The 23,148-nt window shown below is 36.8% G+C and overlaps 2 protein-coding genes across 2 annotated transcripts; both read left to right on the forward strand.

Annotated features, from left to right (window-relative positions):
- Positions 1-3,033: 3,033 nt before the first annotated feature.
- LOC139324878 (vomeronasal type-2 receptor 26-like) lies at positions 3,034-7,428 on the forward strand. The gene is made up of 5 exons (XM_070954625.1): positions 3,034-3,195; positions 3,596-4,459; positions 5,391-5,618; positions 6,267-6,393; positions 6,530-7,428. Exons 1-5 carry the CDS (start codon positions 3,034-3,036, stop codon positions 7,426-7,428), a joined length of 2,280 nt encoding a protein of 759 aa, XP_070810726.1.
- A 3,297-nt stretch (positions 7,429-10,725) lies between these two features.
- Positions 10,726-21,753, forward strand: LOC139324286 (vomeronasal type-2 receptor 26-like). The gene is made up of 7 exons (XM_070954007.1): positions 10,726-11,283; positions 16,510-16,622; positions 17,382-17,673; positions 18,070-18,933; positions 19,714-19,941; positions 20,592-20,718; positions 20,855-21,753. Exons 1-7 carry the CDS (start codon positions 10,726-10,728, stop codon positions 21,751-21,753), a joined length of 3,081 nt encoding a protein of 1,026 aa, XP_070810108.1.
- The last annotated feature ends 1,395 nt before the right edge of the window (positions 21,754-23,148 follow it).

The following is a 23,148-nucleotide window of genomic DNA, read 5'->3' on the forward strand; positions in this document are numbered from 1 at the left end:
GCTTTTCAAGCATTATTCATGCTGAGTTATAATAAGAAAAAAATATGACGAGTAAAAAAATTGACCATCCAGATTTCCAGTCTTGGCAGGTAAAACTGTCTCTGCATTGGACAGTTTTATTGCAATGAGCAGTTTGATGTAGAATTGTGTTTTGAATGCATTGTGGGATTTTAAAAAAAATATTTTCTATGTGTAGAATCAAGTTAAGCATGAGAAACAACTTCAAAAATGTGAGAAAAATTAATTTGTTGGACAGCTTGTATTCAGAAATTGTGAGTGTTCCATCATTGGAAATTTTTATGATGAGATTGGACAACCATTTGTCTGAAATGGTACAGGGTCTCCTCTTTCAGCAGGGAGTTGCACTAGAAGACATCCAAGGTTGGGGACCTCTGCTTTAAGTTATATTAAAGTGTTATATGAAACTTCGGTACCAGGAATCTTTTCAAGATTTTTAGTGAGCTTAAGGTAACTATTCTAAACTATTCTAAATATATATATATAAATATATATATATATTTTCTGAGGTTTTTGCGGGTATTTGTATGTAGGTCTTTGGTTATTTGGGTTTTCTCCCGCGTAAAAGTGGAAGTGTCTTGGCGACGCTGCTGACATAAGCCTGATGATGGCAGATGGGATTCTGTCGAAATATCGCTTCTACCCTTTTAGGGATATATCCACAATTACATGGGAAGAAACTGGAAATATTAACTATACACACATACATACCTGTGAAAACTTACATAAATATATATATAGTTCTTTTATTCGTAGGATTATATGTGTAATACTTTTCTAGTCAGGGTTTTTCCTACGTAAATCAAGATGTTTGTATTGCCATAGTTGGGTGATATCTCAAATCACCACTTTCAGGCTTTATCAGACATTTTGTGTTTATCAGACATTTTGGGTGAGATATCACCCAACTATGGCAATACAAACATCTTGATTTACATAGGAAAAACCCTGACTAGAAAAGTATTACACACACACACACACACACACACACACACACACACACACACATAATCTGTCTTCTTAAGATTTCGCGGGTGTGTGTGTGAAAAAAATTAAAATCTCGGGTGTTTTCCCGCGTCATGTTAAATAAGTTAAAATGTTTAAAATTCTAGTTAAAATCCCATTTTAAAATCTTCTAAAAATCCTTACAGAGCACTCTGCAAGGTCCTTTAAATAGCCATAGGCATTGCCAGGGGTTGAGGACCTCTGCTTTAAGTTATGTTAAAGTGTTCGCAATAGTATATATGAAACTTCAGTACAAGGAATCTTTTCAAGATTTTTAGTGACCTTAAGGTATTTTTTTAAAAAAAAAAAAAAGTTCTGCATTGTTACTCTGTGAAAACAAATACATACAAAAACTGACTGATACCTACTGGATCTCTTCGTATTTTATTTTGTGAATGATGGGTAGAAAATAAATTTGGTATTTTGAAAAAAGCATTATTTTTAAAAAAATAAATATATATTCAATTGCAAATCTTCCATAGGCTACTTTCATTGCCATTGTTCATATTAAAAAAAAATAGCTGAATTATCAGCTACTTATTATCTTATCAAAACAAAATAATTATATCCCAGAGGAATTACTATAGGCCACAACATTCAAGGCTGCATAGAAGGCTATTGAAATTCAACAACAAACCACAAGGAGATTGGCACAAGGGGTAGGAACAGCTCTGTCAGGTTCATTGTTTCAGGTTCCTACCCTCTGTTCTTTTCTGCCAGAATATCTGTTCAAATCGTGGTGGCATCCAAGATACAAATTTGCACTCATATCGATCTTCAAATAGAAATCAATAGATTTTCCTCATTAGGTGCATTCTCAGATATAAACCTTGGATCAATCTTTAGATGAAGTATTGGATTATATGTACTTTCAACTTGGTAGGATGGAAGACAAAACATTTTCATGATAACAAAAATATGAAGATGTTTATTGTGATGTTTCTGGTGCATAAAGTAGTTACTCTGAAATGCCCTGCAAGTGATGCTTTCTTTATTCCACAGGACTGGTACCAGCCTGGAGACTTCATCATTGGTGGGATGGCATCTCACTTTGGTTACCACCTTTATGAAATTAAATTTAGTGAAAATCCTTCTAAGAAACCTTATGAAATACCAACGTAAAAAATTTTCTCTCTCTCTTATCTTACTCAGATTTTCAAAAATCCTTTATTTGATTAAAAGATAGTTGTGCATAAACATATGACTTTTAATCTCATCTATGCCTTCTCTTTCTATCAATTGAATTTGGTTATGAAAGAAGAAATAACCTTCTTTAGATTATTTTTAAAGTCTTTGACATGAAATGTACCAAACTTCAGAGCAAGAAGCATCTATTTCAGGATTTACTGGGATAAAGATAACTTTTAGAAAGATTTGGCATTATCTCTTCTCACAAAACATACATACAGTCAATGAGTGTTACCTCCTGAATCTATTCATAAACAATTTTTTGAAAAAATCATAGAAAATATAGTACTTTGAAAAAAGTGACTACTTGTATTTGTTGAAGTACATATTTCTCAGAAGTCATGGAAATGCTTTGTAAAATCAATTTGAGTTCTATAGAAATTACCAATAAAGAAGAATATTTTAGTTCAGGATAGAAATGAGGGGTCCTCTGACATTGATTGTTTTCTTGCAGATAAGATCATCGGTGTTGGGTTGTGATGATGCTACCTACTTTAGGTAATGAAATGTCTGCAAGAAAGCAAGAAAGCTCAGAGACCACCAAGAACTCCTCTGTAGAAATCATTGATAAATTTAGAAAAGCTATTTCCTTTCTATTACCATCACAGAAAGGAAACTGTTATTTATACAGAAATGATGCCGCCTTATGAGAATTGTCAATTTATACTTTCAACTACTGAAATTATTTGCAGTATAATGACCAAATTTCATCAACACGTCCTTGCCTTGGCTTTTGCTGTGAAGGAGATCAATGGAGACTCCCAGATCTTACCTAACGTCACTCTTGGGTTCCACATCTATGACAGTTACCTCAATGCAAGGATGACCTATCGCACCACACTGGACCTGCTTTTCAAATTCCAGGAATTTGTCCCTAACTACAAATGTGATAGACAGAAGAATCTCATGGCTATCATTGGGGGACTGGATATTGTCACATCATCTCATATTGCTGAAATTACAGGATACTTCAAAATTCCACAAGTAAGTTGTGAAAGGGCTAAAGAGAACAATTCATTATTCTGTTCTTGATGTTGTTATGGATTAATCAAGGAGCAATAAACATTAGTGTTAGCTTTGTATTAAGATGTTCTGCCTAGCTTAAGGACTATTAGTTAGCATAATTTTGAAACTACAAGAAGTGAGTATCTAGAGAGATTCCATATTTGACGAAAGATTTGAACATAGTGTTCTTTGCTTCTATCAAAATAATTGATCAATAATATCTGTTTGAACTAATTTCAATAAATTCATTTCCATATTAATACCTAGAAGAATTTCAGGAATACATTTCCTTCCTTGCATCTATTTTGTATGAAAACTAGATCTGGACAATTGCATTTGATCTAACAACTCAAGAGAATACTACTTCATTTTCTTGCAGCTGACATACGGCTCATTACCACAAGAGGAATTTGAGGCCAGTAAAGTCTCTTCACTTTATTTCATGGTCCCAAAAGAGGACCATCAGTACATTGGGATTATCCAACTGCTTCATCATTTCAAGTGGACATGGATTGGGATATTTGCTGTTGACAACAACGATGGAGAAAATTTCTTACAGAAAATGCAGCCCTTACTTTCAGAGAATGGAATCTGCTCAGCGTTCATACAAAGGCTTTCACAACTAGTCCACTGGGAAAATTTTCAAGAAATAATTCAAAGAATCTATATTATTTCCATGAGTTGGGTAAATAGCCAAGCCAATGCATTTCTTGTCTATGGAGAATCATTAACAATTATGTGGCTAAGATTTGTGACATTTATAATAGATCCTGAAAGCAAGGAAATTGCATTATTTAGAAGGGTATGGATCATGACTGCACAGATTGATTTCATATTATCAGGATTTCAAATAAAATGGGATCTTCATATGTTCCATGGGGCTATTTCCTTCACTGTTCATTCAAGAGCAGTTGTGGGTTTCAAGGAGTTTCTCCAGACCATTAATCCTTTTTCAGACTACAGAGATGGGTTTCTCCAGGAAGTTTGGGAACAAGCATTTGATTGTTCATTTCCAAAACCAGAGTTACAAGAAATGCAGAATAGAAAATGCACTGGGGAGATGAAGCTGGAGGATCTTCCTGGACCTGCCTTTGAAATGGAGATGACTGGCCAAAGCTACAGTATCTACAATGCTGTTTATACTGTGGCTCATGCTTTGCAAGCTCTATACACATTGCATTTCAATAGAAAAAAACCTATGATCTGTAAAAATCTTGACCTTCCACATCTCCAGGCTTGGCAGGTATTCCCTTTGCCTTGGACACTTCTTTTATTTCAATACACAGTTTGATGTAAAATTATGTTTTGATCCCATTGTGGAAAGTCTTAATATTTTCTGCATGTGGAATCAAGCATGAGAAAGCAACCTAGAAATATGGAGGAATTTCCTGATGACGAGAACAATGAACAATTAATTAGTGGAACAGTTTGCCTTCAGAAGTTTTGGATGCTCCAAAATTGGAGATTTTTCTGAAGAGAAGGACAGCCACTTCTCTTAAATATCATAGGGTCTCCTCCTTGAGTAGGGTGTTGGATTAGAAGGCCTCCAAGTCTCTTCTGACTCTAATATCTTAAATAGATAGAGAAAAAATGGTTTCTGTTGTTATTCTGATCATTGAGAAGCTACTGTATGCATTCTGGTTTATATGTCACTGGCAGTTATTTAGTAAATCACCAGGCATTATACAATAAGAGATAATTGAAATGATAATTTAAATTACTTTTCATGGCCTCTTCCGAAAATAAGCAATTCTCCAAATATTTTCCATGTGGCTCATGAACCCTTTCATGGGTAACAAGCTGAGCTTTCTGTGTCTATCAGAAACTTAGAGTAATGAAATAAAAGTGGCCCTTCTTAGATGTGGCATCCATAATATGAAACATGAAACATGTTTGCAATAATCTCTATCTTGCATCTCTCTATGGAAGAATGCTTGAATCTCAGATTCTAAAATTTGAGTAAAGGACAATGAGGAAAGATCAGATATGATCTAGGTTGAATTAGTTCTTTATGTAGTGAATCTAAATCAGGAGTGTCAAACTTGAGGCCCTAAGTTTTCATACTTAATAATAGTTATAGGAAGAATGAGTGAATGAGTGAAACTTGAATATGAGTTTCTCTTCCCTATTATATTGCTTTTAATTCCCTTTCTCTTTCATTCCTTTTCAAGTAGCTCCATTCATTTCTTCAAGGCATTGCTTTTAACAATTCAGCTGGGGAGAGAGTGCTCCTGAATGAGAAAGGGGAAGCAACAGGTGGATTCGACATCACCAACTTAATCACTTTTCCAAACAGATCGTTTCAGAGAGTTAGAATTGGAAAAATGGATCTCCAGGCTCCAAAAGGGAAGGAACTATGGATTGATGATGATGTGATTGTCTGGAGTCCAGCTTTTAACCAGGTATCGAATTAGTGACTCCACCATGCCTTAATCCATTATGATCCCATTTTCAACATAGACTCTTTAGAAATCTAATTTCTGTTTTTTAAAAAATAAACAATGGCATATTCTTTGAAATGTTTATAGTCAAGCATTCCTCAAATTGACAAAAATGATATTACAATAAAAAAACATGTTTATGTATTTGGTGGGCATTTAGAATGTAATTTAGAATTTAGAACCGTAGAAATGATGGTAGATTTTAGGAGATCCCTCCTATACTACCACCTGTTACAATACTAGAAAACACAGTATCAAAAGTAGAGTCCTTCTAGTTTCTAGGTTCTATCATATCTCAAGATTTAAAATGGACACCTAATATCAAAAATGTCATCAAAAAAGCACAACAAAGAATGTTCTTTCTGCGCCAACTCAGAAAGTTCCAACTGCCCAAAGAGATGCTGATTCTGTTCCATAGAGTAATTATTTAGTTTGTTTTCTGCACCTGTATAACTGTTTGGTTTTGATCTGCAACTGAACAAGACAGATACAGACTTCAACGGATAATGAGAACTGCAGAAAAAACAATGAAGTCAATAATCATGTCACTCCATTCAGAAACTGTTGTAAAAACCCTCCTTTTCAGCACATTTTCATGTTTTTCATCAGGTTCTTCCATTTTCTCGATGCAATGACCCTTGTTTTCCTGGATCCTGGAAGAAAGGGATTGAGGGAAATCAATTCTGCTGCTTTGACTGCGTTCCATGCATGGAGGGGAAGATTTCAAATCAAAATGGTAGGGTAGGAATTCTACCATTTTTCCTTAGACTTAAGCAAACTTAAATATACAACTTTAGGATGCATAAAATTGATAAAATGAATTTCAATAATTGTGAATTCCTAGATGACAAATTTCTTGACTTTCCTCCCAGATATGGAAGATTGCTTAGAATGTCCAGAAGATCATTATCCAAATAAAGAAAAGAAAGGCTGCATCCCGAAACTGGTTGTGTTTCTAACCTTTGAAGAAACAATAGGAATTGGTTTATCCTCAGAAGCTCTTGGTTTCTTCTTCTTGACATCTTGGATACTTGGTACTTTTATTAAACACAGGGATACCCCGATTGTCAAAGCCAACAACCGGTCCCTCACCTACACCCTGCTTGTCTCTCTTCTGCTATGTTTTCTCTCCTCTTTGCTCTTCCTCAGCCAACCTGGCAAAGTGACCTGCCTTCTCCGACAATCAATGTTTGGCCTCACTTTTTCTGTGGCCATTTCTAGTGTACTGGCAAAAACCATCACTGTGGTTGTGGCTTTCATGGCGACTAAACCAGGATCTCAGATGAGGAAATGGGTAGGGAAAAGATTGGCTCTTTCTATTGTTCTTTCCTGCTCTGTCTTCCAAGTATGTATTTGTATTCTTTGGTTGTCAACATCTCCCCCATTCCCTGAGTTGGACATGCACTCAGCACTCCAAGAAATGATTTTACAGTGCAATGAGGGGTCAGCTTCATTCTTCTACTGTGTCTTGGGCTACATGGGTATCTTGGCCATCGCCAGCTTTATTGTGGCTTTCTTTGCCCGTAAATTACCTGACAGCTTTAATGAAGCCAAGTTCATCACCTTCAGCATGTTGGCCTTTTGCAGTGTGTGGATCTCCTTCTTTCCAGCCTATCTGAGCACAAAAGGCAAAGCCATGGTAGCTGTGGAGGTCTTCTCCATCTTGTCCTCCAGTGCTGCTTTACTGGGATGCATATTCCTGCCAAAATGCTACATCATTGTTTTCCGGCCTGACCTCAACCACAGGGAGAATCTCACAAAGAGAAATTAGTGTAATGTCATATTTCTAGCTCAGAGAAATTGCTGAAAAAAGAAATAGAAAGAATGCAGTCTGTAAGAAACATATAAAATTGTAGGAATAATTATTTTTTTATTTTTTGTCAAAGAACGATTTGTGCAAAAAAAAATACTTAAAAAAAGAATAGAAAAACTGCTTGCTCTCGAAGGAAGTATTTATAAAACCTATAGCAACATAGATTTTTTTTTTCTTTCAAGGAAGATTTTATTAGGGTATTTAAGATCCAGTCATTTTTTTAAAAAATTGATTTGATTTATAAGCCGCCCTTCTCCGGAGACTCAGGGTGGCTTACAATGTGTTAAGCAATAGCCTTCATACTGTTGTATATTTTATACAAAGTCATCTTATTGTCCCCACAAACTGGGTCCTCATTTTACCTACCTTAGAAAGAATGGAAGGCTGAATCAACCTTGAGCCTGGTGAGATTTGAACTTGCAGTAATTGCAGGCAGTTGATGTTAATAACAGTGCTTTAGTCTGCTGCGCTACCAGGGCTCTTTGTTGAAGCCCATTCCAATATTGAAGCCCATTCCAAAGTTAGTGCTTATGTTCCTGCATTTCCATCCTTTTCCTAGATTCTTTAACCTAATCCATTCTCCCTTTCAACAATTCTGTTGAATTTGAATTTCATCTAGTTTTCTTTTCTCACTGTTAGGATATTTCAAATATTGACTGAAATAATGTCCAATTTTTGCAGCGATGTTTTCATGGTTTTTATACTTTCTATTCCTAAAGCAGTATACAAATATACTAAAATGCTGACTACCATTTTATGAATATATATTTAATATAGTGTTATAAAGATATTAGTTTGGATTTGTTAGGGTGCTTTAAAATGTAATATACACTGAGTTTGTGAATCCTGAATATTTAACTGTGTTGAAAAAAAACGGTTTTCATACTGGGTCATGACCATTCACTTCCTACCCATCAATCTATTTCCACTGTAAACTGTTATTAGGTATTAATAATGCAGGAAATTTATTGAAATGAAATTTTCCCAGGCAAACCCCCCCCCCCCACAATACAATCCTAGAAATCATTAATAGAGGGATAGGATGAAGATCACATGAAGTTCTAGTATCACTTTACAAAGCCTTAGTAAAACCACACTCGGAAAACTGCATCCAGTTCTGGTCACCACAGTATAGAAAAAGATGTTGAGACTCTGAAAAGAGTGTAAAGAGGAGCAATAAGAATGATCAGAGGCCAGAGGCTAAAACATATGAATAACAGTTAGAGGAACTGGGTATGACTAGTCTAGAGAAAAGAAGAAGTGGGATGACATGATAGCATTTCCTAATAGTAGAGGGAATCCTAAAAGGACAAGAGGGTTTAACTATTTTTAGAATGCCCAAAAGGCAAGACAAGAAACAAGGAATGGAAATTAAACAAGGAGGAAAGCAATCTAGAACTAAGGAGAAATTTCCTAACAGTGAGTGCAATCATCTAATGGAATAGCTTCCCTTCAGAAGTTGGGGGTGCTTCATCACTGGAAGTTTTGACAAACAGACTGGACAATCATTTGTTTGAAATGGTATAGGACAGTGATGGTTAACCTTTTTGCCGTCACGTGCCAAAAGCAGGGAGGTTATGGGGGGGGGGGTCACATGCACATGTCCCCACACCCATATTCCAATGCCCCCCTATCCATGCATACACAGCTCCTCTATGCTCCCCCCCACTTTTGGCACATAAAGGCAAAAGGGTTTCAGGTGGACCAGGTAGGCCCGTTTTTCACTCCCCCCAGGTTCCAGAGGCTTTCTTGTAGCCTGGGGAGGGCAAAAAAAGCCTTCCTCTCCCTGGAGGCCCTCTGAAGCTGGAAACGTCCATTTCCTGACTTCCAAAGGGCCTGGAAGGCCTAAAAACCAGCTGGGAACTGGAGCTGAGCTGGGCATGCTCATGTGCCCACAGATATGGCTCCATGTGCCACCTGTGGCACACGTGTCAAAGGTTTACCATCATGGGTATAGGATCTGCTGCTTAGTGGGGAGGAGTGTGTGGACAAGAAGACCTTCAAGGTCCTTTCCAACTCTATTATTTCATGTTCTTTGTATGCTTCCTTCTGTTTCCCCCTTTATTCAAACTGTATACTGACTAATGGCCATAATAAAAAATCTGGCATTTTTCATGGCTTGTTTTCTGGCATGGCCAGGGGTTGGGGACCTCTGCTTTAAGTTATGTTAAAGTGTTTGCAATAGAATGCATGAAACTTCGGTACAAGAACACTTTTGAAGATTTTTAGTGAGCTTAAGGTATTTTTTTTTTTAAAAAAAAAATCTGCCTTTTTACTCCATGGGAAAAAATACATACAATAAGTGACTGATACCTACTGGATTTGTTCATATTTTATTTTGTGAAAAATTGGTAGAAAATAAATGTGGTACCTTGAAAAACAGCATTATTTTGACTGGATGGAGTCCCTGCAGAGGTGTATAAACATCTACAGGACATATTAAGCTCATCAATGTTAGAGTTTTACAATGAAGTACTCTTAGAAGCTAAGATGCCAAATACTTGGATAGAAGCAAATATTACATTAGTTCTAAAAGAAGACTCAGATTTAACACAGATAAAGAATTACAGGCATATATCATTATTAAATGCAGACTACAAAATTTTCACATCAATAATAGCAGAAAGATTGGACTTCCAGTGGCTCCGCGATCCCCGATGGACGCTTCTTTAGGAGCTCCAGCCCCGCGATTCCATTTGCCGCTAGAACAGCGAAAATCAGCTGTCTAGCGTCTCGAAACTCTCCCCCAGGGAAAAAGGGGGAGAGAAGAGCAGAAGGGTCTGGGTAGAGCTCCCCTAGACCCCTAGGATTTTTTTTAAGCCTGGGGTTTGCAGGGTGAGAGCTCCCTGAAAGCCCTGCAGTGCTCCGGATCCGGGACAAGTCTGCTTTATGCAGAACAAGGGGTCACGACCACACCAACAATGCAATTTTAAGGATTATAAGAAACTTCAACTCTGGATGCTGGCAGAGCAAACCAGGAGAACAAAAAATGCAAGTGCTGAACTTTAACTCCGTTTAAGGAAAAAAAGATGGCGCCTGAGGGTGTGGAAATGAAACTTATTAGTGAAAGTGATTGTTAATGCTAGCAACATTGTTAAAGTTACTGGGTTACACATCAAGAAAAAGATTTAAAGTGGTAGTGGAATGGAAAAAACTATGGTATTGACCTCAACTAATTTATACTTCTAAATTGTGTGGAAAATAATTGGACTTATTGACCTGATAGCTGAATAAATTTAAAGTGAAAATTGAAATATGGCTGACATTAAGGATGGAGGATCATTATCATCATCATTATATGAGCCAGCAAACTCACAAGTGGTGACTGTAAAGGTCTTACAAGAACTCTTAAATTTTCATGCTTCTGTTATATTAGAATCAATTAAAAGGACTGTTCAAAATCAAAATTTGGAGAATAACAATGATCTACTGGCTGGAAAAGAGGAAGAAATTAACCAGGCTAATGTGACTTTGGAGGAGGAAAAAGAGGCTGTCAGTATTAAGATGGAAGTTAGCATACAGGAAACAGAGGTTTTGGTAGAGGCTTCTATGCAATTAACTGAAAAGCAGCAAATAGACTCTTTCCTGCAGACTGACAAATTTTACCGTGACAATCCTTGGCTTTACAGACAGAATCAATTTTTAAGGAATGAAGTGACTGATTATACAAGCAGGAAGAGTCGAAATGGAGGTTCCAAATTAAAGGAAATAATTTTAAGAAGAGATCGAATTCCAAAGATACATCAGCCTCAAATCCAAATTCAAAAATTTTTGAAAATAAAAGCAGGGGGAGGAGCAATGCTGAAGAAGAAAGTATTATTGAAGAAGAAGGACTGGAAAAATATAGAAAGAAAGGAAGAATGGAAGATTAATTTTTTTTGGGAAGGATCTTAGTAATAAATCTGAAAAGCTTACTGAAATTAGTATTTTTTAAGTTTAAGTAAAAATGTTTAACTAAAAATGGATAGCTTTTTAAAAGTTATCGAGGTATTAAAATGGTTAACTTTAAAGTTAATGGATAGCTTCCTGAAAGTTCTGAAATTTATATTTTGAAGGATGAACTCAAGAATTAGAAATACTTTAACCCAATGGATTAACAGTATCTTTAAGGTTATATTCTGACGAATGTTTTATTTGAAGTAAAAAGGTTTAATTAAAATTGGATAGCTTTTTAAAACTTACTGAAGTATTAAAATGGTTAATTTAAAATTGAATGGATAGCCTTTTTAAAAAGTTTTGAAACTTATATTTTGAAGAATGTCTTATTGAGGTATTAAGAGATTTTAAAATGTTTAATTTAGAATTGCTGAAAAAGAAGGTATGGAAAGGATTTTACTAACAAATGTGAAATGTGATCAGAGAATTTATAAAGGGGAGGTTGATGAAAATTTTTTAAAAGAGGAGTTAAAGAGTGTGAGGGAACCTTGTAGTAAGTTAGCATATTTTAGCTTATGCTTGTTTAACGTTATACCCTGTTTTTGCTCTGGGAAGTCGCGGGGGGGGGGCTGGGGAGGGGGGGTTGAAAGTTGTGTGGGGATAAAATTGTTGTCTAATTTTTGATAAAATTAAAAGATAGATAAATGTATTAATAGAGAAGTAAGAAATGTGGGGAAATGTCATAATAAAGGAAATGATAATATTAAGATATAAATACTGGAGGAGTAAAAAGAAGACACAAAAGATGTATTTAGAAGATACACTGAATGATTGATTATGTATTGTTTGTTTGTTTGTTTATAAAATAAAAAAACTTTTTAAAATAAAAAAAAATAGCAGAAAGATTAAAAAGATTCTTGAATGAATTTATACATCCAGACCAAAATCGATTCTTGCCTGAAAGACCAATAAAAATAATGTAAAATTTATTTTAGATATGTTGGAGTATTATGAAATGCACTCCGAAAAACAAATGGCATTGATCTTTTTAGGTGCAGAGAAAGCACTTGACAATGTAAACTGGCAATTTATGTTTCAACATTTAGAATGTATGGATTTTGGCGAGAAGTTTATAAATATGATTAAAACAATTTATTCCAAACAAACAGCAAAAGTGATTGTGCATGGGGACTCAATGGAGAAGTTCAATATAAAAAAAGACCCAAGATAAGGATGTCTGCCATCCCTATTATTGTTTATATTAACATTGGAAGTGCTGAAGTATTAGACAAGATCCGGAAATAAAAGGTTTAAGTTTAGGTTTATTTGGATTTATATACCGCCCTTCTCCCGAAGGACTCAGGGCAGTGAACAGCCAAAGATAAAACACATACAATATAAAATTTAAAAACATTTTAAAAACATATTAAACAAATTTGGCCCATAATTAAAACACCCCCTTTTTAAAAGCAAATTAAAATTAAGCAATTAAAAAGAGTTAGTCCAGCCCAGCTTGTTGGAATAAAAAAGTCTTGAGGGTACGGCGGAAAGTGCGTAAATCTGGGATCCTCCGTATCTCCCGGGGGAGCTTGTTCCAAAGGTGCCCCCACAGAGAAGGCTCTCCCCCTGAGGGCCGCCAGTCGACACTGTTTGACTGATGGCACGCTGAGGAGCCCCTCTCTGTGGGAGTGTACTGGCCAATGAGAGGCTACCGGTGGCAGAAGGTGGTCTCGTAGGTACCCAGGTCTTAAGCCATGGAGTGCTCTAAAGGTGGTAACCAATACCTTGAAGCGCGCCCAGAAGACCACCTGGAGCCAGTGCAGCTTGTGCAGGAGAGGTGTTACATGGGAGCGCCATGTTGCTCCCATAACCACCCTCGTGGCCACATTCTGGACCAGTTGGACCCTCTGGGTGCTCCTCAAGGGGAGCTCCATGTAGAGAGCATTACAATAGTCCAGGCGGGAAGTGACGAGGGCATAAGTGACCATGCATAAGGAGTCCCGATCCAGAAAGGGACGCAACTGATGAATAGGCAAACCTGATGGAAAGTCCTCCTGGCCACAGCTGTCAGATGTTCTTCTAAAGACAGCCGTGTACCCAGGAGGACAGGGTTGAGCCTGAGTCTGTTTCCCCCCCCCTTCCAGATCAGCATGGCCTCCAGGCATTGGGACATCACTTCAAGGGCATCATTGGGGTGGCCCGGGGTGGAGATGTACAGCTGAGTGTCATCAGCGTACTGGTGGTACTTCACCCCGAAACCACGGATGATCTCACCCAGCAGCTTCACATAAATGTTGAACAGAGGTATGGAAATAAAAGAGAAAAATACAAACTACAAACATGTGCAGATGAACTGGTGTTTATTTTGGAAGAGCCATTGGAAACTAGACCCAAGCTAAAAGGAAAAATAGAAGAATACGGAGAAGTTGCAGAATTGAAAATAAATAAAGAAAAAACCAAATTATTAGTTAAGAACTTTACAGATAAAAAGAAAAAATGAATTGACAAAGAAAGTACTACAAGAACAAGGTGTAGACCTAGCATGGTGGCCACATCTGCAAATACAATCAAGAACAATAGAACAACAGAATAACAGAATTGGAAGGGACCTTGGAGGTCTTCTAATCCAACCCCCTGTTTAGGCAGGAAACCATACACCACTTCAGACAAATAGTTATCCAACCTCTTCTTCAAAACTTCCAGTATTGGAGCATTTAAAACTTCTGGAAGCAAGTTGTTCCACTGATTAATTATTCTCACTCTCAGGAAAATTCTATTCTATTCTATTCTATTCTATTCTATTCTATTCTATTCTATTCTATTCTATTCTATTCTATTCTATTCTATTCTATTCTATTTATTCTAACTCTCGCCTGGACTACTGCAACGCTCTCCACATGGGGCTCCCCTTGAAGGGCACCCGGAGGTTCCAACTGGTCCAGAATGCAGCCGCGCAGGTAGTTACGGGAGCTGCATGGCACTCCCATACAACACCTCTCCTGCGTGAGCTGCACTGGCTCCCAGTGTTCTTCTGGGTGCGCTTCAAGGTGTTGGTTATTACCTTTAAAGCACTCCATGGCATAGGACCTAGATATCTTTGAGTCCGCCTGCTGCTACCGACGGCCTCCCATCGACCTGTGCGCTCCCACAGAGAGGACCTCCTCGGGGTGCCATCAGCCAAACAATGTGACCCCCAGGGGGAGGGGCTGGTGAGCCCCAGGAGGAGGGCCTTCTTTGTGGGAGCGCACAGGTCGATGGGAGGCCGTCGGAACCAGCTGCCCCCAGAGATAAGGAGAATCCAAGACCTCGGTGCCTTCCGCCGTGTTCTTAAAACTTTCTTTTTTCAGGAAGCCGGGCTGGCCTAACACTTTTTAAAAATGTTTTTAATTGTTTTGTCATTGCTTTTAATTATGGGGCCATATATATATAATATATATATCTTTTTAATTGTATTTTAATGTTTGTAGTTTATGTTTTTACTTTGGCTGTACACTACCCTGAATCCTCAGGGAGAAGGGCGGTATATAAATTTGATATAAAATAAAATAAATAAAATAAAAAACTCTCAGGAAATTTCTCCTCAGTTCTAAGTTGCTTCTCTCCTTGATTAGTTTCCACCCATTGCTTCTTGTCCTGCCCTCAAGTGCTTTGGAGAATAGCTTGACTCACTCTTCAAGATATGAGAAAGCTGCAAAGACATGGCTTCTATAAAAAGTCAACAGTATTGGACCAGATATTATTAGGGATGGGTGAAAAATTAATAAAGAAAATACATAACTGTTTACTAAGCTTCAAAATGGATGGTGAACAAGTGAAAGAGACAATGATAGTATGGGTGAAAAACTTTGGATAAACTATAGAACTGGATAAAAGGCAAAAACTCTGGTATAGAAATTATCAACTGACAATGGTGACCACATACAAGAAAAATCTATATAAAATGTTTTATAGGTGGCATTTGCCACTGGCAAGGTTAGCAAGGATGTTTAAAAACATGTCCGCTACAAGCTGGAAATGCAACCAGATACCAGGTACTTATTATCATATGTGGAGGACATGCCCAAAGGCAAAAAAAACTTTGGACAAAGTTACAAACATGGTTGGAGAAAATGTTAAAGCAACATATAGATATAAAGCCAGAAATATTTCTGTTAGATATATTACCAGAAACATATGGCAAAGGGAATGTATGTTTATTATTGTATGTTTTGACACCAGTGAGAATTGTATTTGCACAGCACTGGAAAACTGATGAAATTCCTACAGGGGAAAATATAATTTAAAAAATACTAGAATGTGCAGAAATGGATAGGTTAACACTAAAGATGAAGAACAAGGAAGATACAGAATATGTTTAATACGGGATTATTTTATCAATGGTTAGATAATACAGGCGGAGGTTGGAAGTTGAAAAATAATTAATATGTACAAAAATTATTATTATTATTATTATTATTATTATTATTATTATTATTATTATTATTATTATTATTATTATTATTTATAATATGAATTGACCCAGACAATGCATTGTTTACTAAGCACTAATGTATGCTGCAGAAAAATGTATAAATTAAAAAAAATTAAAAAGAAAAAAGTATTATTTTTAACAATTAAATATATATTCTATTGCAAATCTTCCATTGGTTACTTTCATTGGCATTGCTCATTTAAAACTGTACCATCAGTTACATATTATCTCATCAAAACAAAATAATTATATCCCAGAGGAATTACTATAGGCCAAAACATTAAAGTCTACACAGAAGGCTATTGAAATTCAACAACAAACCACAGGAAGTTTGGTACAAGAAGTAATAACATCTCTGCCAGATTTGTTCCTTCAAGTATCCGCTCTCTGTTCTTTTCTGCCAGAATATCTGTTCAAATCCTGGTGGCATTCAAGATACAAATTTGTGTTCACTTGGATCTTCAAATAGAAAACTATAGATTTTCTCCTTAGGTGCATTCTCAGATATACAGTAACCCTGGATCAATCTTAAGATGAAGTATTGGATTGTATATACTTTGTGATTGGTAGGCTGGAAGGCAAACCGTTTTCACAATAACAAAAGCATGAAGATGTTTTTGGTAATGTTTTTGGTGCATAAAGTAGTTACTCTTAAATGCCCTGCAAGTGATGCTTTCTTTATTCCACATGAGTGGTACCAGCCTGGAGACTTCATCATTGGAGGCATGGCGTCTCACTTCACCTACCACCTTTATGAAATTAAATTTAGTGAAAATCCTTCTAAGAAACCTTATGAAATACCAAGGTAAGAATTATTTCCTCTCTCTTAACTTACTCAGATTTTCAAAAATCCTTTATATGATTAAAAGAGATTTGCGCAGAATCATATGATTTTTAACATCATCTAGGCTGTCTCTTTCTTTCAGTTGTATCTGGTTATGAGGGAAGAAATAACCTTTATATTATTTTAATGTCTTTGACATGAAATATACCAAACTTCAGACCAAGAAACCTCTATTTGAAGATTTACTGAGATACAGATAATTTTTAGAAAGATTTGGCATTATCTCTCCTCACAAAACATACATATGGTAAATAAGTGATACCACCTGAAGCTGTTCATAAACCATTTTTTGAAAACATCATAGAAAATATAGTACTTTGAAAAAATTGACCACTTGTATTTGTTGCAGTACATATGTCTTGGAAGTCAGGAAAATGCTTTGTAAAAGAAATTTGAGCTCTGTAGAAATTACCAGTATAAGAGAATATTTTAGTTCAGGATTGAAATGAGGGGTCCCTGACATTGAGTGTTTTCTTGCAGATAAGATCATTGGTGTTGGGTTGTGATGATGTTACCTACTTTGGGTAATGAAATGTCTGCAAGAAAGCAACCAAGATCAGAGATCACCAAAAACCCCTCTATAGAAATTATTGATAATTTTAGAAGAGCTATTTTCTTTCTATTGCCATCACTGAAAGAAAACTTTGTTATTTATACAAAAATGATGCTACCTTATGAGAATTGTCAATTTACACTTTCAACTATTGAAATTATTTGCAGTATAATGACCAAATTTCATCAACATGTCCTTGCCTTGGCTTTTGCTGTGAAGGAGATCAATGAGGACTCCCAGATCTTACCTAACATCACTCTTGGGTTCCACATCTATGACAGTTACCTCAAGGGAAGGATGACCTATCGCACCACACTGGATCTGCTTTTCAAATCCCAGAAATTTGTCCCTAACTACAAATGTGATAGACAGAAGAATCTCAGGGCTATTGTTGGGGGACTGGATTCTGTCACATCATCTCATATTGCTGAAATTACAGGATCTTTCAAAATTCCACAAGTAAGTTGTGAAAGGGCTAAAGAGAACAATTCTATATTCTGTTCTTGATGTTGTTATGGATTAATCAAGGAGCAATAAGCATTAGCATTAACTTTGTATCAAGATGTTGTGCCCAGTTTAAGGACTGTTAACATAATTTTGAAACTACAAGAAGTGAGTATCTAGAGAGATTCCATACTTGAGAAAAGGTTTGAACATAGTGTCCTTTGCTTCTATCAAAATAATTGATCAATCATATGTGTTTGAAATAATTCCAATAAATTCATTTCCATATTAATACCTGGAAGAATTTCACGAAAACATTTCCTTCCTTGCATATATTTTGTATGAAAACTAGATCTGGACAATTGCATTTGATCTTACAACTCAAGAGAATACTACTTCACTTTCTTGCAGCTGACATATGGCTCATTACCCCAAGAGGAATTTGAGGCCAGTAAAGTCTCTTCACTTTATTTCATGGTCCCCAAAGAAAACCATCAATACATTGGGATTATCCAACTGCTTCATCATTTCAAGTGGACATGGATTGGGATATTTGCTGTTGATAACAACGATGGAGAAAATTTCTTACAGAAAATGCAGCCCTTACTTTCAGAGAATGGAATCTGCTCATCGTTCATACAAAGGCTTTCACAACTAGTCCACTTGGAAAATTTTCAAGAAGTAATTCAAAGAATCTATAGTATTTCCATGAGTTGGGTAAATAGCCGAGCCAATGCATTTCTTGTCTATGGAGAATCATTGACAATTACATGGCTAAGATATGTCACACTTATAACAGATCCTGAAAGCAAGGAAATTGCATTATTTAGAAGGGTATGGATCATGACTGCACAGATTGATTTCATATTATCAGGATTTCAAATCAAATGGGATCTTCATATGTTCCATGGGGCTATTTCCTTCACTGTTCATTCAAGAGCAGTAGCAGGTTTCAAGGAGTTTCTCCAGACCATAAATCCTCTTTCAGACTCCAGAGATGGGTTTCTACAGGAAGTTTGGGAACAAGCATTTGATTGTTCATTTCCAAAATCAAAGTTACAAGAAATGCAGAGTAGAAACTGCACTGGGGAGATGAAGCTAGAGGATCTTCCTGGACCTGCCTTTGAAATGGAGATGACCGGCCAAAGCTACAGCATTTACAATGCTGTTTATACTGTGGCTCATGCTTTGCAAGCTCTATACACATTGCATTTCAATAGAAAAAAAACTATCATCTGTAAAAATCTTGACCTTCCACATCTCCAGGCTTGGCAGGTATTCCCTTTGCCTTGGACACTTCTTTTATTTCAATACACACTTTGATGTAAAATTATGTTTTGATCCCATTGTGGAAAGTCTTAATATTTTCTGCATGTGGAATCAAGCATGAGAAAGCAACCTAGAAATAAGGAGGAATTTCCCGATGACGAGAACAATGAACAATTAATTAGTGGAACAGTTTGCCTTCAGAAGTTTTGGATGCTCCAAAATTGGAGATTTTTCTGAAGAGAAGGACAGCCACTTCTCTTAAATATCATAGGGTCTCCTCCTTGAGTAGGGTGTTGGATTAGAAGGCCTCCAAGTCCCTTCTGACTCTAATTTCTTAAATAGATAGAGAAAAAATGGTTTCTGTTGTTATTCTGATCATTGAGAAGCTACTTTATGAATTTTGGTTTATATGTCACTGGCAGTTATTTAGTAAATCACCAGGCATTATACAATAAGAGATCATTGAAATGATAATTTAAATTACTTTTCATGGCCTCTTCCAAACATAATCAATTCTCCAAGAATTTTTAATGTAGCTCATGGACCTTTCATGGGTAACAAGCTGAGTTTTCTATCTCTATCAGTGTTTTAGAGTAATGAAGTAAAAGTGGCCCTTCTTACATGTGGAATCCATAGTATGGACAATGAAACATGTTTGCAATAATCTTGCAATAACTTAATAATAGTTATAGGAAGAATGAGTGAATGAGTGAAACTTGAATATGAGTTTCTCTTCCCTATTATATTGCTTTTAATTCCCTCTCTCTTTCATTCCTTTTCAAGTAGCTCCATTCATTTCTTCAAGGCATTTCTTTCAACAATTCAGCTGGGGAGAGAGTGTTCCTGAATGAGAAAAGGGAAGCAACAGGTGGATTCGACATCACCAACTTGATCACTTTTCCAAACAGATCATTTCAGAGAGTTAGAGTTGGAAAGATGGATCTCCAGGCTCCAGAAGGGAAGGAACTGTGGATTGATGATGATGTGATTGTCTGGAGTCCAGCTTTTAACCAGGTATCGAATTAGTGAATCCACCATGCCTTAATCCATTATGATTCCATTTTCAACATAGACTCTTTAGAAATGTAATTTATATTTTTTTAAAAATAAACAATGGCATATTCTTTGAATTGTTTATAGTCAAGCATTCCTCAAATTGACAAAAACGATATTACAATAAAAGAAACATATTTATGTATTTGGTGGGCATTTAGAATGTAATTTAGAATTTAGAACCATAGAAATGATGGTAGATTTTAAGAGAAACCATCCTATACTACTACCTGTTACAATACTAGAAAACACAGTATCAAAAGTAGAGTCCTTCTAGTTTCTAGGTTCTATCATATCTCAAAATTTAAAATGGACACCTAATATCATAAATGTCATCAAAAAAGCACAACAAAGAATGTTTTTTCTGCGCCAACTCAGAAAGTTCAAACTGCCCAAAGAGATGCTGATTCTGTTCCATAGAGGAATTATTGAGTTTGTTTTCTGCACCTCTATAACTGTTTGGTTTTGATCTGCAACTGAACAAGACAGATACAGACTTCAATGGATAATTAGAACTGCAGAAAAAACAATGAAGTCAATAATCATGTCACTCCATTCAGAAACTGTTTTAAAAACCCTCCTTTTCAGCACATTTTCATGTTTATCATCAGGTTCTTCCATTTTCTCGATGCAATGACCCTTGTTTCCCTGGATCCTGGAAGAAAGGGATTGAGGGAAATCAGTTCTGCTGCTATGACTGCATTCCATGCATGGAGGGGAAGATTTCAAATCAAAATGGTAGGGTAGGAATTCTACCATTTTTCCTTAGACTTCAGCAAACTTAAATATACAACTTTAGGATGCATAAAATTAATAAAATGAATTTCAATAATTTGGAATTCCTAGATGACAAATTTCTTGACTTTCCTCCCAGATATGGAAGATTGCTTAGAATGTCCAGAAGATCATTATCCAAATAAAGAAAAGAAAGGCTGCATCCTGAAACTGGTGGTGTTTCTAACTTTTGAAGAAACCATAGGAATTGGTTTATCCTCAGCAGCTCTTTGTTTCTTCTTCTTGACATCTTGGATACTTGGGACTTTTATTAAACACAGGGATACCCCCATTGTCAAAGCCAACAACCGGTCTCTCACCTACACCCTGCTTGTCTCTCTTCTGCTATGTTTTCTCTCCTCCTTCCTCTTTCTCAGCCAACCTGGCAAAGTGACCTGCCTTCTCCGACAATCAATGTTTGGCCTCACTTTTTCTGTGGCCATTTCTAGTGTACTGGCAAAAACCATTACTGTGGTTGTGGCTTTCATGGCGACTAAACCAGGATCTCAGATGAGGAAATGGGTGGGGAAAAGATTGGCTCTTTCTATTGTTCTTTCCTGCTCTGTCTTACAAGTATGTATTTGTATTCTTTGGTTGTCAACATCACCTCCATTCCCTGAGTTGGACATGCACTCAGTGCTCCAAGAAATGATTTTACAGTGCAATGAGGGGTCAACTTCATTCTTCTACTGTGTCTTAGGCTATATGGGTATCTTGGCCATCGCCAGCTTTATTGTGGCTTTCCTTGCCCGTAAATTACCCGACAGCTTTAATGAAGCCAAGTTCATCACCTTCAGCATGTTGGCCTTTTGCAGTGTGTGGATCTCCTTCTTTCCAGCCTATCTGAGCACAAAAGGCAAAGCCATGGTAGCTGTGGAGGTCTTCTCCATCGTGTCCTCTAGCGCTGCATTGTTGGGATGCATATTCCTGCCCAAATGCTACATCATTGTTTTCCGACCTGACCTCAACCACAGAGAACAACTCACAAAGAGAAATTAGTATATAATGTCATATTTCTGGCTCAGAGAAATTGCTGAAAAAAGAAATAGAAAGAATGCAGTCTGTAAGAAACATATAAAATTGTAGGAATAATTTTTTTTTTAATTTTTGTCAAAGAAAGATTTGTGTAAAAGAATGCTGAAAAAAGGAATAGAAAAACTGCTTGCTCTCGAAGGAAGTATTTATTAAAAATATACAACATAGGGGTTTTTTTTTCTGTCAAGGAAGGTTTTATGTAGGGTATTTAAGATCCAGTCATATTGGACAACCATTTGTTTGAAATGGTATAGGACAGTGATGACTAATCTTTTTGCTGTCGCGTGCCAAAATCGGGAGGTTGTGCCCACACTCATAATTCAATGCCCCCCCACTCACGCATGCACACACAACCCCCATGCTCCCCAACTTTTGGCACATGATGGTGAGAAGGTTACAGGTTGGCCCAGTAGGCCTGTTTTTCACTCTCTCCAGGTTCCAGAGGCTTTCCTGTAGCCTGGGGAGGGCAAAAAAGCCTTCCCCTCCCAGGAGGCCCACCAAAAGCTGGAAACATCTGTTTCCTGACTTCCAATGGGCCCCGAAGGCCTAAAAATCAGCTGGCTGGTGCGCTCATGTGCACTGGAGCTGAGCTGGGCAATGCTCGCGTGCCCACAGATATGGCTCCGTGTGGCTCTGTATGCCACCTATTATTTCATGGTCTTTGTATTCTTCCTTCTGTCTCATTCTTTATTCAAAATGTATACTGACTAATGGCCATAATAAAGAATCTGGCATTTTTCATGGTTTCTGGCATGGCCAGGGGGTTGGGGACCTCTGCTTTAAGTTATGTTAAAGTGTTTGCAATAGAATGTATGAAACTTTGGTACAACAACAACAACAACAACAACAACAACAACAACAAACAACAACAACAACAACAACAACAACAACAACAATAATAATAATAATAATAATAATAATAATAATAATAATAATAATAATAATAATAATAATAATTTTATTTCTATACCCCCCTTCTCCCGAAGGACTCAGGGTGGTGTACAGCCAATTTAAAAACACAAGACACAACAATGATTAAAAATTAAAATAATTAAATAGATTTGGACGATTTAAAACCCCAAAAATTTAAAATACCCCAATTTAAAATTATTATGTTGATAGCCCGGCCTGGCAGAACAACAGGGTCTTCAATGCGCAGCGAAACACCCGGAGGTCGGAGATCTTACGAATTTCCGGGGGCAATTCATTCCACAGGGCTGGGGCTCCCACAGAGAAGGCCCTCCCCCTGGGTGTCGCCAGCCGACATAACTTGGCTGATGGCACCCTGAGGAGACTCTCTCTGTGGGAGCGGACTGGTCGGTGGGAGGCTATTGGTGGCAGAAGATGGTCTCGAAGGTA

The sequence above is a fragment of the Pituophis catenifer genome, unplaced genomic scaffold (assembly GCF_029215685.1).
Source record: "Pituophis catenifer annectens isolate HBS135680 unplaced genomic scaffold, rPitCat1.0.hap2 SCAF_15, whole genome shotgun sequence".
In the NCBI taxonomy this organism is placed as follows: domain Eukaryota; kingdom Metazoa; phylum Chordata; class Lepidosauria; order Squamata; family Colubridae; genus Pituophis; species Pituophis catenifer.